The sequence below is a fragment of the Photinus pyralis genome, unplaced genomic scaffold (genome assembly GCF_008802855.1).
Source record: "Photinus pyralis isolate 1611_PpyrPB1 unplaced genomic scaffold, Ppyr1.3 Ppyr1.4_LG1, whole genome shotgun sequence".
Classification (NCBI taxonomy): domain Eukaryota; kingdom Metazoa; phylum Arthropoda; class Insecta; order Coleoptera; family Lampyridae; genus Photinus; species Photinus pyralis.
In genome coordinates this window covers 8,839,993-8,855,335 of record NW_022170249.1, presented here as the reverse complement: position 1 = coordinate 8,855,335, position 15,343 = coordinate 8,839,993, and the positions used below count along the sequence as shown (strand labels likewise).

Here is a 15,343-nt window from a genome sequence, read left to right as displayed (position 1 = left end):
CACACAAAAAACAAGGGACATGAAAACTCATGTGAATAAAACAAATAAATAATATAATATATAAATAACTAATGCAGATAATAAAGAAATTGTCGTTTTCTGCTATCTTTTGTTCACCATGGAAACCTAGATGTCTGCAATAAAAATAATTTAATGTATAAAATGCACTATTAGAAATCATATTTAATATAAATAATAAGTGATCATCGAAATTTAGGAAATTTTACACTCTTCAAAAACTCCAAAATATATAGGATGCTCCATATGAAAAAAATGTAGTTTAACGTCCTATAAGAAAAACCAAACACCCTGTATTTTTATTGTATCGCGATGGATTCTACATAAAAAAAGTGCTCTAAGAAAGATTTTATTATTATCTTTAATAATAAGACAGTTATAGGGCAAAGAAATCGACTAAATTAGAAGAAACGCCCCCTACCGGCCACACGATTAGACAGCTGAATTTTGTTGGCGTCAGTAATTTTCTCTTGAGTTCCAGGCACCTAGGTCCATTTTTTTCTATCTCTTAAAATAAAGGGCGTTTCCATAAGAAAATGTCCGACTTGGACCACCCTGTACATTTACCTACCCTTGTAAAAAAATTACGTAGAGAATCAATTATTTGGGCTGTAATTTGGTAGTAATTTTACTATCAAATTACTCAGACAAAATAATTGTATTGTGCAGTTGATTTCTTTAATTTTCAACTGCATTTTCCCACCACACATCAGACAACTTACTCAAATTATCCACTTGCTTTTGTACTACTTCAGACAAATCTACAATGTTTGGAGGTTTTTCGGGATTATCATTAAGCAATAGTGTAATCAAATCGTCTCTCGGTATGCTTATTTTGCGGTCTCCGCCTATGTACGGAAAAATACTTTCCAATCCCTCCTGTGCAAGCCTAGAAAAACAATTAATCTATAAAAGTATTAGGTTGAAAACGATAGTATACCTAAAGGCACATTTCATGTTGCGATTATCAGATCGAACGAAAGTTCGTATTCCAGTGTTTATAAATTTCACCATCTGTTGATTGTTAAGTACTAAATCTTTAACAGCCGGTGATGTGAAATAAATATTTTTCTTTTTGCCACCGTGGCATCTAGTCAAAAGACACTTTGAATCGAAACTGTCCGAAATGTGATAATAAGTTTTGATATCTTCCCAAACTGCTTCGCCCTCTGTGAAAAATACGAAGGGATCTTCCTTGTAACCGTCAAAACGACGTTTTTTCCTAGATCCTCTAGAAAAATCGTTCTGGTTCTCTCGCTTGTTGTTTATGTTGCTTTCAGATGCTGATGACGTATCCACCCCCTCAGCTTTTTCGCCTTCCCCTGCAGATATAGGTTTCACTTTTCGTAACACGGCAACAAAAAATGCCCCGGTATTTTGATGGTGTGGTAGAATTCGTAAACTACAACATCTCAAACATTAAGACCTATAACAAAGGCGTTATTTAGCTATATTACCAACGATTGAGATGGTATCGATCCCGATCTTCCACTTTAGGAGGAAACATTTGTGGTCTAATAACAGTCTTCCATTTATTATTTACCTCGTCGAATGATTTATAAAATTCCAAATCTTTACTACTAACCAACCATGTTTCTAAACCTACAACAAACATCAAAACATTACTTATCATTGTGTCTAGTTACCAAAATTAAATTCTTTCATGGAACATACAGTTCATAGCTATATGAGAACTGAGACCTCATAAAAAGTTATATTTCTTTTGTTATAGAGAATACTTTTTTCCATATCTGTAAGTTTCTACAAAAGTAATCTAAAAAGAGGGCATATTAAATTTTCTTTTCAAAAATACTCGCCAGTGGCGATAAAAAAAGATTTAAAAATTGTTAAAAAATCTTATATAAAATCATTTTGAATCTTTTAAAAGCAATATTGATTTAATTTTTTAGTTAGATTTTTGAAACAAAAATTTAATATGCTATCTTTTTAAATTAATATAAAGAAGAAATGAGGTTGGGCCTGATAACTTTTTTACCCCGTATACTTTTTTGGAAAGATTATTCAACATGCATTATAGAGAAACGTTTGTAATAAACATTTTTTGCATCCCTTTTAACAAAGGAAATATAGGTTCATTTCGAAATTGGCAATTTTTTTGATTTTCCCCTACATCTCTTTAGCGAACAGATATTTTCAAACTTTATGCATTATGGACATACTGTATAAAAATGCTGCAAATGGGACACCCTGTAGTTAACTCAACTAAATACTTGATACTCATCAGCATGCTGAAAGAATTTTCAGGTGTCTAAAGGGGACTATTAATTAAAGCTTAATTTAAAAAAAAAAAGAGATACATATTAAAAGATTTGGCGATGTTGATTGGTAAATAATTTAATAGAAACTCAAATACTTACTGGTTAAGCATTTTTGCTATCAGATGGAACAAAGAAGTACGCATCTAAAGGTAGAATATTTGTCAGGCTGCTACTAAAGAAGCTGTAAATATTCACAGCCGAGGTGTAAAAAAAAAACAGTAGCTTCACTATTTATTTATTTTGCATATTTAATTAACAATGGTTGGTCACATTAAATTGGCTGTAGAACATGTAATCTAACTCATCGTCAGGATCTTCCAAACACTCCTCCGAATTAGTAAAAGGAATCACACAGACAGGATTAAATTCAATCTTACACCCGATAACACTATCGATTTCTAATTTGGCCCTCTTGGCCGCCCATTGATGTATGTTATCATAACATGCACATTGCCAGGGGTTGGAGTAGATTGTCAATACCTTCAAAGTAGTACTGACGTCTTCCAAAATTTGTCTGTGAATGTAGGTCAGATTGTTTCCGTGTAACATCAATTCATCCAATGCAACCAATGGCTTAAAAAGTCGCCCAGTTAACTGGTATATCCTGTTGTTACTCAAATTGAGTGTGAATAATGTCGATAGTCCTTCGAAAGCTCTCTCGTCTACAGTAAGTATTTTGTTGTCGCTCAGGTTGACTATCTCTAATTTTTGTGTGTTTTTAAAAGCATCAATCGGTATTCTTCTAATCAAATTATTGGACAGCTCAAGCACTGTCAAACGAGAATCGATGTCAAACCATTGATGTTCAATAGAATCAAGCCCGTTATTACTTACGATGAGATTCATTAAATTAGGCATGTTGGTAAACGTTCCATGTTCGAAGAAAGTTAAGCGATTATTGTGTAAATTTATTCGCGAAACGGAAGGTAAAACACCAAACACCCCAATTTCGATCATTCTAATTTGGTTATTCACCAACACCATGTCTTCGAGCTTAGGCAAGTTGAGAAAGGCGGCAAATTTAATTTTGTTAATTTTATTACCGGTGAACACCAGGGTCATTAATTCCTTCATATCTGCTATTGCTCCTTGTTTGATAATGGGCACGGTTTGGTTGTAACACTCGACGATCTTAACTTGTGATGACACAATTCTTGGTGTCACCGAACCGGTTACACGCTGCAGTAAAGAAAAATCGCCCACTTCATCTATTGAAAATTTTAGCAATGTATCTTTAAACGTTCCCTCTTCGCTGCCATTGGTGAAGATTGCAAAGAACGCCACTAACCATAAGGCATGCATTTTCTTACCACATGTGTTCAATTGTAATTTAACGACTGAGGTTATCTACCACTATGACATTGTGATAAGCTGTTTAAAGTTTATCTTGAAGATAACGGCGCCGCTATAAAACATACGGACATGGGGTTTGGCCATTTACAACCAGCTACCAAAATTGTATGATTGTACATAGATATATCTTTTTCATCCCTTAAATTAAGAAAAAAAATTAAGGAAAATGTTTTGATGACATCATGAAGTCCTCTTCGGGCTTTGTCCGGCGTCATTAACACCTTCGTGTAATTAGCTAATAATGTAATTTAATTTATTTCTTTGCTGGTTTCATTGATTAGAAGTTTGTAAAGATAAGATTCTTGTGGATACCTACCTCCGTAATTACACCAAGTATTACTGTTTCACGCAAACCGTTACCTAAAAGTACACAACCTTTCATTGATCAAATAAATCTGAAAATGTGCATACCATCATAGTTTTTCTTGACATATCGAAAGAAAATATTATCATGACCGTTTCACCTCCGGTTCTATCGCATGTCGATAGCAACTTCTTATTTTAAATAGAACACCCTGTATTTTTATTGCATTTTCGAAATCTACATGAAAATCTACGCCGTTTGATACCAATTTCCCTATACCCAGAATCAAAGATTTTCAAGTTATTCAAGATTTTTCCAAATGTTTGATGTTTGATTGCTATTCTTTGAGCTGTATTTATGACTCCGTTGACTTGAATTTCAAAAAGTATTCCAAAATCGACAGTACTCACTTGATGCTGCGTGACAATGATTTAAATTTTGATCGCTCTACAGGGTGTTTCAAAGCTAATAGTCAACTTTATTAACTTCAAACCTTAAAAAGTAGATTTTTTCAAACGAAACATGCTGTTTTTTGCACTTTTCAATAAAAAAAATTCTACATCGATTTAGTATTACATTCCCTATACCTATCTGTTATGCTTTCCTTTTTATTATAGATTTTCTAAAAATTGTGACCGTTATGCATAATTTTCTTAGGAGGCCTTCAAATAACCTGATTTCAACATGACGGAGCGCCGGCTCATTCTATCCATGATGCTTGTATGTCTTTGAAGAACATTTTTGAAGACAGGAGCCAGAGCTCTGTGGCGTTGATCTAGAACTTCAGATATAACGCCATTGGGCTTTTTTGTGTGGGGTCATATAAAGACAACGTTTACTTCACACCAGTTGCTTTTCGTGCAGAACTGGAAGTTAGGCTAGGAAGACCTTTTAGTGAAATGGATGTAGTAGACATTAAAGAAGCGACACCAACGGGATTAATCGGAGGATTACGCATTGAAAAAAACGGTGGCCACGTAGAACAAAACCTCAATTGATGTTTTTTTTATTTTGTCGTTTGTTATTACCTGTGTGTTTATTATGCCATCTTTATTTAACTTTTTATTATCTGTCATTATATTATCAACTATAACTATAAAAAGGTCTGACAGGTCTTCCAACGTATTTATTTCAAGGCATCCTAAGAAAATTATGCATTTTTTTTTAAATGGCATGGAAGGTTATCCATTTGCCACAAGATTATATAAGTTTATATAATTATTATTATATAATTATATATATTATTTATATAAGTTTAATTTGATTATATAAGCTGGTCAACTTTGTACAAGACGTTGCATAGTAACTCAAATATTATTTTTGGTTAAGAGAAAGTAAGTGAGCAAAATTATGCATAAGGGTCACAATTTTAGAAAAGCTAAAATAAAACGGAAAGCATAACAGATAGGTATACGGGATGTAATACTAGATTGATGTAAAATTTGTTGTTGAAGTTAATAAATTTGACCATTAGTTTTAAAACACCCTGTAGAAGGGCGATCAAAATTTAAATCATTGTCACGTAGAATCAAGTCAGTACTGTCTATTTTTGAATTAAACTTGAAAACCTTTGATGCTGGGTATAGGGAAATTGGTATCAAACGACGTAGATTTTCATGTAGATTTCGAAAATGTAATAAAATATAGGATGCTCTATTTAAAATAAGAAAGTTGCTATCGACATCCAGTAGAACCAGAAGTGAATAAATCATGATAATATTTTCTTGCGATAGATAATAAAAAAGTATGTTGGTATGTTCAGATTTAAATTGAATACTTCTAGGTAGTGGTAAGGGTATTTGTCTATGATTAATGTAGTCATTTCAAAATAAACCCAACTCAACAAATTACCAAAGAAAGAAAAGAGAAGGGGTATTTGAATTGATATTTATTTAGATACTAATTGCTTTGTTTGTGAATGAATAGCACCTATAGCCTGCAGTGTTTTAGAATCTACATTAGAAAACATCAAGGTTATTTTATTTCAAAGGTTACCTGGTAACTATGTGGGCGGAAGCGGGAGGGACGAAATGTATACGTCATCGAGAATTCAGACATTGACGTTCAACGTTGTTTGTAAAAAGTATGTTGGTATGTTCAGATTTAAATTGAATACTTCTAGGTAGTGGTAAGGGTATTTGTCTATGATTAATGTAGTCATTTCAAAATAAACTGCCACGGGCCAAACACACAAATAAACCCTTGGTATAAGCTATCAGTCTTCTGGCGAAGGGAAAATAAAATCGTTGCCGGCTGCAGAGAGGGGAGGTTCGTGGGTATTTAAGGGCGCCAGAAGCGGAAAACGCAACGATATATGGCAGATTCTGTTCCTGCTTCAGAGAACAGGGTGTAGTCGATGAAGCCGGAGACGGTACTAAACTCAAGGGAGGTAGACACACACACATAAAATAGCACAAAATTCTAGGAGGTAAATCAAGATTTATTTAGATTAATCAGTCGGATAATTGTTATGATTTTAGTCTGCGCAAGAAAGATGAAGAAAAAAAAAATCAATAGGTACAATTCAAATGAAAAAAAAAATTAAATTAAATTAGCGACCACAAGAAAAGTGTACTCGCTCGAGGCGTTAAGGCGAGTTAAATGACGTTTGCCAAGGCCAGGGTTATTGATAGCGCTACCGGGATAACTCCTCAACCACACTTACCTTACCTAGGTATGCTACTATAAATATATGTCTTGTGATATGCTTTACAACCGAAATTAAAATGTATACACACTGACTGGTAAGTAGGTATTTCAAACGTTAAAAATAAATTACTTGAATGCGGCCAAAATTTGACTGAATCATAACCTCCAATTAAAACATAACCTCAAATTATACAAGTTTAAATATTGTCATAAAAAAACATCGTGAAACACAAAAAAACAACACAGCAGGTTCAGGAGAACTAAGGAAAGAAACGGAATGAAGGATAGCTTAGAAAGAGGTAAGTAGGATAAGATTAAGATCAGAATATGCTCGGTGGATGAATTCCCTGTTCTTTATTTCAATACTGAACGATAATGTTGGACAGCACACACATGACAGCTGACCTTTGGATTAGCCGAAGATGTAGGGGACTTGCCAGCGCAGTAGTCCGGAATAAGAGCGCGGCGAACGGCAAAGGTGACGATGGTTATCCGCCACTCGGGTGGTATGAAGGGGAATCCTCCAACACAGATGTAAGTACGGTATGTAATTGCCTCGACGGTGCGTGTGATCTTGATCTTACAGACGACGACAAAAATAAGGTCCTTCACGGGACAACAATGCTCGAAGGCACAATCAGATAGAGATAAAAGCTAAAATAAGGATAATTTGAATACTGTTACACTATGGAAAACAACCTCTACGATGTTAGGCGAGCTTTAAGTGAATGTGTTTGATGATCCGCAATAGCGTAGAAAATTAAATACCAAAAAATACGGTACGTACTTAAATATTTCGTTACACCAAATCCCTCGAAATCCTTCTACAGAAACTGGTAATATCGCAGTAAAATGAAGAATTGGTGGAAACACATGTATGTCGACAAAATGTCTTCAAGGAAGTGCCGAGTAAAATTGATAAGAGCAACGTGAAAGGAAAAGTGATAATAGTTATCAGTAACAGGAAATAGTAATACAGAAAGGTGAAAGTTACTAAATTTGAATTTGAATTTTAGGTAAACAAGAATGAAGAGTAGAATAAAGTATAGCAGAGTAAAGTAGAGTTTTAAGATTAATTAGAATGCATAGGTAGTATGAAAAATCCGTTACAAAACCCAACTCAACAAATTACCAAAGAAAGAAAAGAGAAGGGGTATTTGAATTGATATTTATTTAGATACTAATTGCTTTGTTTGTGAATGAATAGCACCTATAGCCTGCAGTGTTTTAGAATCTACATTAGAAAACATCAAGGTTATTTTATTTCAAAGGTTACCTGGTAACTATGTGGGCGGAAGCGGGAGGGACGAAATGTATACGTCATCGAGAATTCAGACATTGACGTTCAACGTTGTTTGTAGTCGCGCGGGTGCTTATTTTTCTTGAGTTATAGTTTATTTGTTTAAAATTTGTTGAATTTTGATACCTGTTTTTTGCAATATAAAGACATTTAGTTTGTGAATTTTGTGGGTTTTCATAGCCGTGATTGAAATGTTAGTTCATCAATTATATGCACTTTTGTATGTTATAATTAAGTTTTTTTTAGATGAGTGGCGGTAACACTAAAATTCCTCATCCTGGTGTAAATAAAATCTCGGTTTTTACGTTTCCCAAGGACCCTACCGTTCTTAAAGAATGGGTAAGAAAATGTTTCACATCCGGCAGCAAACTAAAATGTGCTGCGCCCTCATTGGTCAAAACGGCCAACCGATGAAAGCGTAGCGTCCCTGGCCGCAAACGTTTAAAAGCAGAGCCACGAACTCTGCAAAGTGCAACGCAATTTCTGCTTCGACTGCACTTCAAGAAACAAAAAGCTCTCCACCTGCAGAACCAGGTCGCCTTGCCAGCTCGACCTCGCGCCACACTCCATCAGTCAGAAGACCTGCATCTGGGCTCACCCCAACGACAGAGCTCGCCGTGTGCATCTCGGTTACCATTTTGTACATACTATAAATATACATACATATTTCATAAAACGCAACAGCATTTTATTTGGCGTCATCCGCTAAAGAATGTTTAGAGTTTTAATTCCCAAAGCCTAGGTATTGATACATAGGGGTGGTTCCTATTTTGTAGATTACGGAATTTTATCCAATTCCACCTCTAAAATTAATTTGATTACATTTCCACAAGTTCTCGTGCAATGTAAAACAGCTTACGCACCACACTCATTTTTTCAATACTTTGATTGCTTTCAAAGGTGGAAGTCGATAAACTTCCAAGATTTCCAATATAAGATCCACCCTTATATACATATACCTACCGGGTGATTCATTAGAAGTGAGGACAATTTGAATTTCCCGCAAATCAAAAAAATTCTGAAGTTGGTACGAACTGATGATCATTTATTTAATTGCAGTGGTGTATCATCATGCTTTCAGTAAATCGTTTACTTATTTATAATCTTCAAATACTGCTTCTGTTTTACCACAAATTATAAACTAACACCAGACAGTCACGTTTCTTACATATTTTAGTGCATCAACTCCAAAAATTGTTCAAAATGGAAAAAGTAATAAACCACAAATGGCACGCGACACTGGTTTCTTAAATGACAGTCATGACAGAACAAAATTACTAACGAAATTCAAACCGTCAATCTAACAATGCAAAAAATACTAAAACCTTACGCGCGAAATTCAAGCGATCATCACTTCTAATGAATCACCCGGTATATAAATCCAAAAATATACTGCAAAAACTAAATTTTTTACTCCTTTTATTAGCATTGTAACCTATGAGCAATTTTAAATGTGTATTCTGGATGACGTTTTCCCGCCTTCAAAATGCAAGCATTTTATTGGTTTAGAGTTACTAGACAACCTTTCTAATAAAACAACCTTGAGAAAACATCAATAATTTGCATTGTTAGTCGCCTACAAATTTTTCTATCTAGGCGCACGATCGAAATCTTAATTCACTGCAGAGCCGCCTTAATAACATTACAGTTGCCTGGCAATTGTCTTGCGATTGTGTGGCGCGTCTTTGCAGCGTCGCAAGTACAACTGCTAAGTCGCTCAACAGCGCCACCGAATGGCGTGCTACGTGTGCCATCGGGCACCGGCAATTAACACCCGCGAACCTGAAATAAAATAGCTGTCATTCCCAGTACATCGAGATGGACGCTGTCCTCAAACTAGACGCCGATTTTTAAAAGAACGGCGGCCTGACTTGGTACGTGCGCTTCTGAATCGCGCCACTCTGCAGCGTTTCAAAAACGCCTCGTGAGATGGCGCTCTTAAGTGCCCGCCGTGCTATAGCGCGCGGTGTACGTGGCAAAATGGATCAGCAGTAAAAGTCACTCAAAATAGGAGTCTTTCCAGAGTTTTGAACGGTTGTTGTAACATGTAAGGCATGTTTGTGAAGGAATGAACAACCTCCACTTAAAAGCGTCAAGTCAGTGACAAGGGGTAAGAACATTTGTGGCGACCGTGACAGGACTTTGCGTGTAAATAGTGGCATAAGAATTGGTACGTACGAAAAGCAAACAGAGGGGACAGTTTGAATACCTGTGATAATGGGATCTATGCCATAATGCTTGAAGAAGACATGGAGGACGCGTTATTGACAGAAATGGATGAACAAGAGTTCTACTTTGAAACGGTTAACAGAGCTGTAGGTGCGATCTTTAGAGATGGTTGTGTGGATAATGTAAATATCGACCTTACACCAGGTAAGCGCAAATTTAAACTACCTCAAATCCAATTTAAACAATAGTACGGAAACATACGAGAGTAGTGCGACAAAGTTGAATACTTGATACAAGCTACAGTTCAAGGCAGGCAAGGGAGTTAAACGTGCGCGAGTTACTCGGATGATGGTTTTTATTATCGTATAGTTTTTTCTTTACTTGCTAAAAGTGCTAGGTTTTTTTTATGTCTCTTGTTGTTAATTTCATATGTAGGGAGTTGGTTGAATGGTAGAGCACACGGAATAACACGGTTTATTCCAGTCTGAACTTCACCCCATTGAGTCACCCATTATGTAATGTAATGTATAACATCTGTTCTTTGTATAATGTGTGCTCAATAAATGTCATTATTATTATATTATTATTATTAGTTCTAAAATCTAGTGTTTTAATTATGAATAGTCCTGCCTTATAAAGAACCCACCTGATTTTTGAATTCCATGGTCTCAAATTGGGTTGAAATATTAATAAAACCAGGGTTCGCAACTGATTTTAGCAAAAAAATAGAGACTTGGTCTCTATTTACCTCGCTATTTACATATTTAAAAATAGAGACCATTTAGAGATCTTCGAGAACCGATTTTCATACGAAATTAAGCAAAAAATATTTATTTTGTAATAGATGGGTTACATAAACGGCAATATATCTAAAAAAAAGTAACCGTTCAAACGTAACTGCATAAACATTGCAATTTTAATAACATTTTAAACAACAAAACAACATAAAATGAATACATTCTTAAAATACTTATTGCCGCAGCAATTGAGAAAGCTTTACTGCAAATCATGCAAAACACCTTCTCGTCGTTAAATTTTCGCCCCAAGATTCCACAACTTTGCCAGTAATATCTAGCTTCTTCAACCACTCAGTTTGAAATTTACACTTTCCCATTTTGTTTTTATTTTATTATAAAAAAACTATTTCTGTATGTTGTTAGATCAATCAAGAATTAAACAAAACCGGCCATCACCTCTAAATAAGAGCAAATAAGCGAAAATAAAATACAAACCAAACAGTAAAACTTGAACCAACTTCTCAACAGTTATCTCTGCGCGCAAAGTTGTCAAAACAAAACAAACATTTTCCTAGAATTCTGCAAATACTTTCAAAAACAGCATCTCAGGAAATAATTCGTAATTAATAGGGGGGGGGGGCTTTTGGACTGCGAAGTTTGTAGGCCGTCTGTGCCACCTTCAAGGTATAGACTACCTACTGCAAAAAATTCCAGGACTCTAGGACCACTCCCCTAGAAGTAGTTCGAAACGGCAGAAGTGGGCCCGGACGGACAAAACGCAAACAATAGCACATTTTTTTAATTCTTAAAAAATGCGCTAAAAATGTACAGTAAAATTATTATTAATTATTATTATCAATTATGAATTATACTTTTTTTAACAAAATTTAGAGACTTTAGAGACCAAATATGAAAAATAGAGACTTTTAGAGACCAGCATTGAAAAAAGAGACCATTTGCGAACCCTGTAAAACTGGTTGGGGAAAACAACAAACATTTTATTCATTGCATTTATTGTTCGGCAAGAATCTAATGGTTTTTTGTATGCAATATTTTTGTAAATTGATAAAACATCAATGAAGCTGTTATTTGGCTATTTTTCGGCTGCATATCGAAAATAGCGACATACTGTAACATTATGAAGAACAATTACATGTGCATTTCCGAGAACAAGAAAGTTGAAACTCTCCACGGCGTAACACAAGACCAGGATTTTGTAACCAGTCCGTGCAGAGTGCAGCTGGAGGACCAATTTCATTCTACAGAAACGGCGGCGTCAGACTAGGATTCTGTAGCCGGTCCGTGCAGAGTTCAACTGGAGGAAGAATCATTTTCATTTTGATTGAAATTAAAGCAGTAACCAAAACGCATCTAGAACTCCTACTGCCTCAAGGTCATTCAGTATAAATTGTGTTTGCTTCATTTACAAATAAAGTTTAAATATTTCCCATCCATGCAGTGTGTTTTTGTGAATTAATGTTTTTCACCATCTCCTTTACAGGATTATTCTGCCTCAAACCTCATTTGTAATATGTATTCTAATGCAGCTCAGATATACCTTCAACAATTTTTCAAAAAATGAATTGGCAAAACCCGCAAAAGTGACAAACAATCAAAATTGACCAAAAACAGCGCATTTATGGAACACGCTATAACTAGAGTAAGATATTACTAACCTGGATCGTGTTTTAATTCTGGTAAAACATGTGAAACATCAACTAATTCAAGAGCACCATTTGTTTCTACTAGAGTACGATGTATAACAGCTTCGTTTTCCAAAGGGTTTAAAGAGCAAGTGGAGTATACCAATTGCCCCCCTACCTTTAATAGTTCAGCTCCTCGGCGTAATACTCTAGACTGTACTCTACAAATAACATTCATTATTAAAATACAAATAGTAGTATTCAAGTACATGTGTTGGTGGAGACAGTTGGCAGGTGTCCACTTCATCCAAATATCCGGGTTTTTCCTTAAAGTTCCGTCTCCAGAACATGGCACATCACACAGAATACGATCATATTGAACCTTAAATTATTATTAAAATTGTTGATTTACAGACATGCACCACAACCTGTCTCGTGCCTCCTTGCTCGTCATTTTCTAATAAATTAGGTAAAATAGCACCATCATGGTTTATAACAGCCATACAAGGGGAATTTAAACGTTTTGCTTGATGGACTAACATGTAGCATCGTTTATTGTCAATATCATTCGCCACCACGTAGCCTGTCGGCAATGCATCTCCACTGTCGGCATGTAACATCTCTATAATTTGGGCAGTTTTTGATCCAGGAGCCGCACAAATATCCAAAACCTTTTAAAATTTATACCGTGAATCTCGTATCAACTGTAGACAATTGTAATGTGTACCTTGTGATGAGATTTAATATTCAAAAGCAATGGTGGTATCATACTAACAGTTTCCTGTCGGGAAATGGTTCCGTTCTCTGTCTCGGTGATTAAAAAGTTGTGGAGTTTAAAATATGCCTCGCTGCGTCGAATATCTTTTCTTGTTAGAGTTAGCTGCCAAGCTAAATTGTCAGGATACCTGAAATGAAAATTATTTACGTGAGTAGCAAATATTTCTGAAATTATATGACATTTTGGAAAAGCACAGAATGGAGACGACTCCAACGCAGAGCCTGATTCAAGGATCTGGTAGTGGACCAGCTCCTATTCGCAAAAAGAATGGAACTGGCGCACAGAAGGGAGGCAACCCGGTGTCAGGGACCAAGCATCTCAGATCGGAGGGAAGCATTCCAGGGCAGCCTGAGAAGAACCCTATAGGTTCTGGAGCAACCAAAATTGTGAGTGCACCCCAAAGCTATGGGTAGCTCATTGTTTACAGAAAGGACTGCCCCTCTTATTAGACCCTGGGATGGCGCGACTCTGACAGTTCAGAGGCACATCTCTAAAGGAACCAAGGTGTTGGCAGTGCTGTACGGACTCCTGGATGACACGGCGGCGGCCATCTTAACGCGTCTCCAGAGGTAAAATCCTGGGTTCAAGATGAGTCTATGGAGGGCGTTCGTCCACAGGGAGGAACCTGACAACTGATTTGAATGTTTAAATTAGAGAGCAGCTCCCTACCTTCCTTACAACGTGGAGGTCCTCTGGTGAGGCAGATGAAACTATCAGGCATATGGTCTGTCACTGTAACGCGTTGATCAGAGAAAGATATCAGCTCCTTGGCTAAACAGGGTCCTTTACTGAGAGGAACAGGCTCTGAACCAAGTTGCGAAAGAAAGGGGGGTCTTTAGTATGCCTAAGTGCTGCCTGGTCGGGCTCCCTTTATGAATAGAAACGTATATTCTAATTTTCACGCAATTGTTTTACTTTTAATGCTAAATAGCGACGGACAGCCTTCCCACCAATAGATGACGCCAAACTCAATTATATTCGCGGACCCGAGGAGTGACAACGAAATTTGGTCTAAGTATGCGAGCAATACACAGAGCGGCTAATAAAGACGGAAGTTCGATACCAATTGCCTAACAAAAAACAAAATCCACCCTGCTGTGATTTACAGGTGATTGACGTAACTTTTACTGTCCGCTCAAACCTTTCAGAACAACCAACTTTCCACTACTTTTTTTTTTAGTAACTCCCATTCCGGAATGTAAAACCCTTTTTTGCCAATAAAACTCATTTTTTCGTCCAATCAGAATACAGAAACAGAAAACAATAAATCGACTCAACATTGAGTAATTTCCCGCCAATCTTGCAAAACCCACACTACACAGCAGCCTCTATAATGACTACTAAAGTAGGAATTACTGACCGAGGTATTAATTAGTTGTTTAAATGAAGCTTTCTCAGAAGCTGCTTAATTTCAGAAACTGAAAAAGCGGACCCACTTTCAGGGTATAGGACACCCCTGATTTCCTTGACTACACAAAGACTGGAAATGGACAGCTTTAAACCTTTTCCACTGCCTAAGAATATAATTTGTAGCAGTGTACAATAAGTGCTTAGAGGAAAAATATCAAGCAATCGGAACCTAATTTACCATGGTAAAGGGGCCATACTGGTAGCCTCCTCCTTTCCATCCTCCGTTTGATGTAAGCAATCCTGAATCAATTCACCCTGTACAATTTCAAGCATTCTCTGCGCCTCTTCCTTCGATCCTGTAATACGAAATGTTGCGGGTAAGTCAGATTTTATTGCTGTAATGAAATCGTCCCATTCTTCCGGTTTGCATATGTTTTGTGTCTGAAAATGTGTGTTAGTTGACAGAAATAGCATAAATGCCATCTTCCACTCACTTGATAATATTTCACAAACTTTTCGTTCTCCTTTACTATAAATTCATAGGCCTTCCTTGGAGTTTTCGGTAGCTCTGCACCCTAAAACAGACATTTAAATAAATGTTTACTAACGAATTTCTTTACACACATTCTGCTTCCTTTTTAAATGCCGATTTCGTCTACCCATTTCAAGATTTTGTATAATAACCAAATGATAACCGGATTTTAAAAGAAAAACGCACGTCTTCTAACCTCTAATAATTAGTAGAAGAGGGGGTGGGAGTGGA

The 15,343-nt window shown here is 36.2% G+C and overlaps 2 protein-coding genes and 1 long non-coding RNA gene across 4 annotated transcripts in view; 1 reads left to right on the top strand and 2 right to left on the bottom strand.

The window, feature by feature from the left end:
* The window catches only part of LOC116171341 (tRNA (cytosine(34)-C(5))-methyltransferase), a 19,542-nt gene extending 4,199 nt beyond the window's left edge, over positions 1-15,343 (bottom strand). Inside the window, exons 1-10 of the mRNA XM_031488123.1 lie at positions 15,205-15,343; positions 15,075-15,155; positions 14,819-15,021; positions 13,180-13,357; positions 12,881-13,123; positions 12,722-12,834; positions 12,486-12,673; positions 1,476-1,620; positions 959-1,420; positions 741-907 (exon numbers count right to left, since the gene is read on the bottom strand). Coding sequence (XP_031343983.1) covers positions 741-907; positions 959-1,420; positions 1,476-1,620; positions 12,486-12,673; positions 12,722-12,834; positions 12,881-13,123; positions 13,180-13,357; positions 14,819-15,021; positions 15,075-15,155; positions 15,205-15,243 — 1,819 coding nt within the window. The 5' untranslated portion in view covers positions 15,244-15,343. The remainder of the gene's footprint in view (positions 1-740; positions 908-958; positions 1,421-1,475; positions 1,621-12,485; positions 12,674-12,721; positions 12,835-12,880; positions 13,124-13,179; positions 13,358-14,818; positions 15,022-15,074; positions 15,156-15,204) is intronic.
* Positions 2,516-3,668, bottom strand: LOC116171354 (leucine-rich repeat-containing protein 15-like). Its single transcript, XM_031488144.1, has one exon. It carries the CDS (start codon positions 3,597-3,599, stop codon positions 2,550-2,552), a length of 1,050 nt encoding a protein of 349 aa, XP_031344004.1. The 5' UTR covers positions 3,600-3,668; the 3' UTR covers positions 2,516-2,549.
* Positions 6,779-7,854, top strand: LOC116171360. 2 transcript variants are annotated; one of them, XR_004145437.1, is made up of 4 exons: positions 6,779-6,902; positions 6,990-7,137; positions 7,190-7,382; positions 7,434-7,849. It is a non-coding gene; the product is annotated as an uncharacterized LOC116171360 (long non-coding RNA). The 2 variants fall into 2 exon arrangements; XR_004145436.1 differs by lacking the exon at positions 6,779-6,902 and having other exon boundaries at positions 6,996-7,137; positions 7,434-7,854.

Bases quoted from the DNA above. Each gene is read 5' to 3' on its own strand.
- LOC116171354 (XM_031488144.1), bottom strand. From the start codon at position 3,599: ATGCATGCCTTATGGTTAGTGGCGTTCTTTGCAATCTTCACCAATGGC.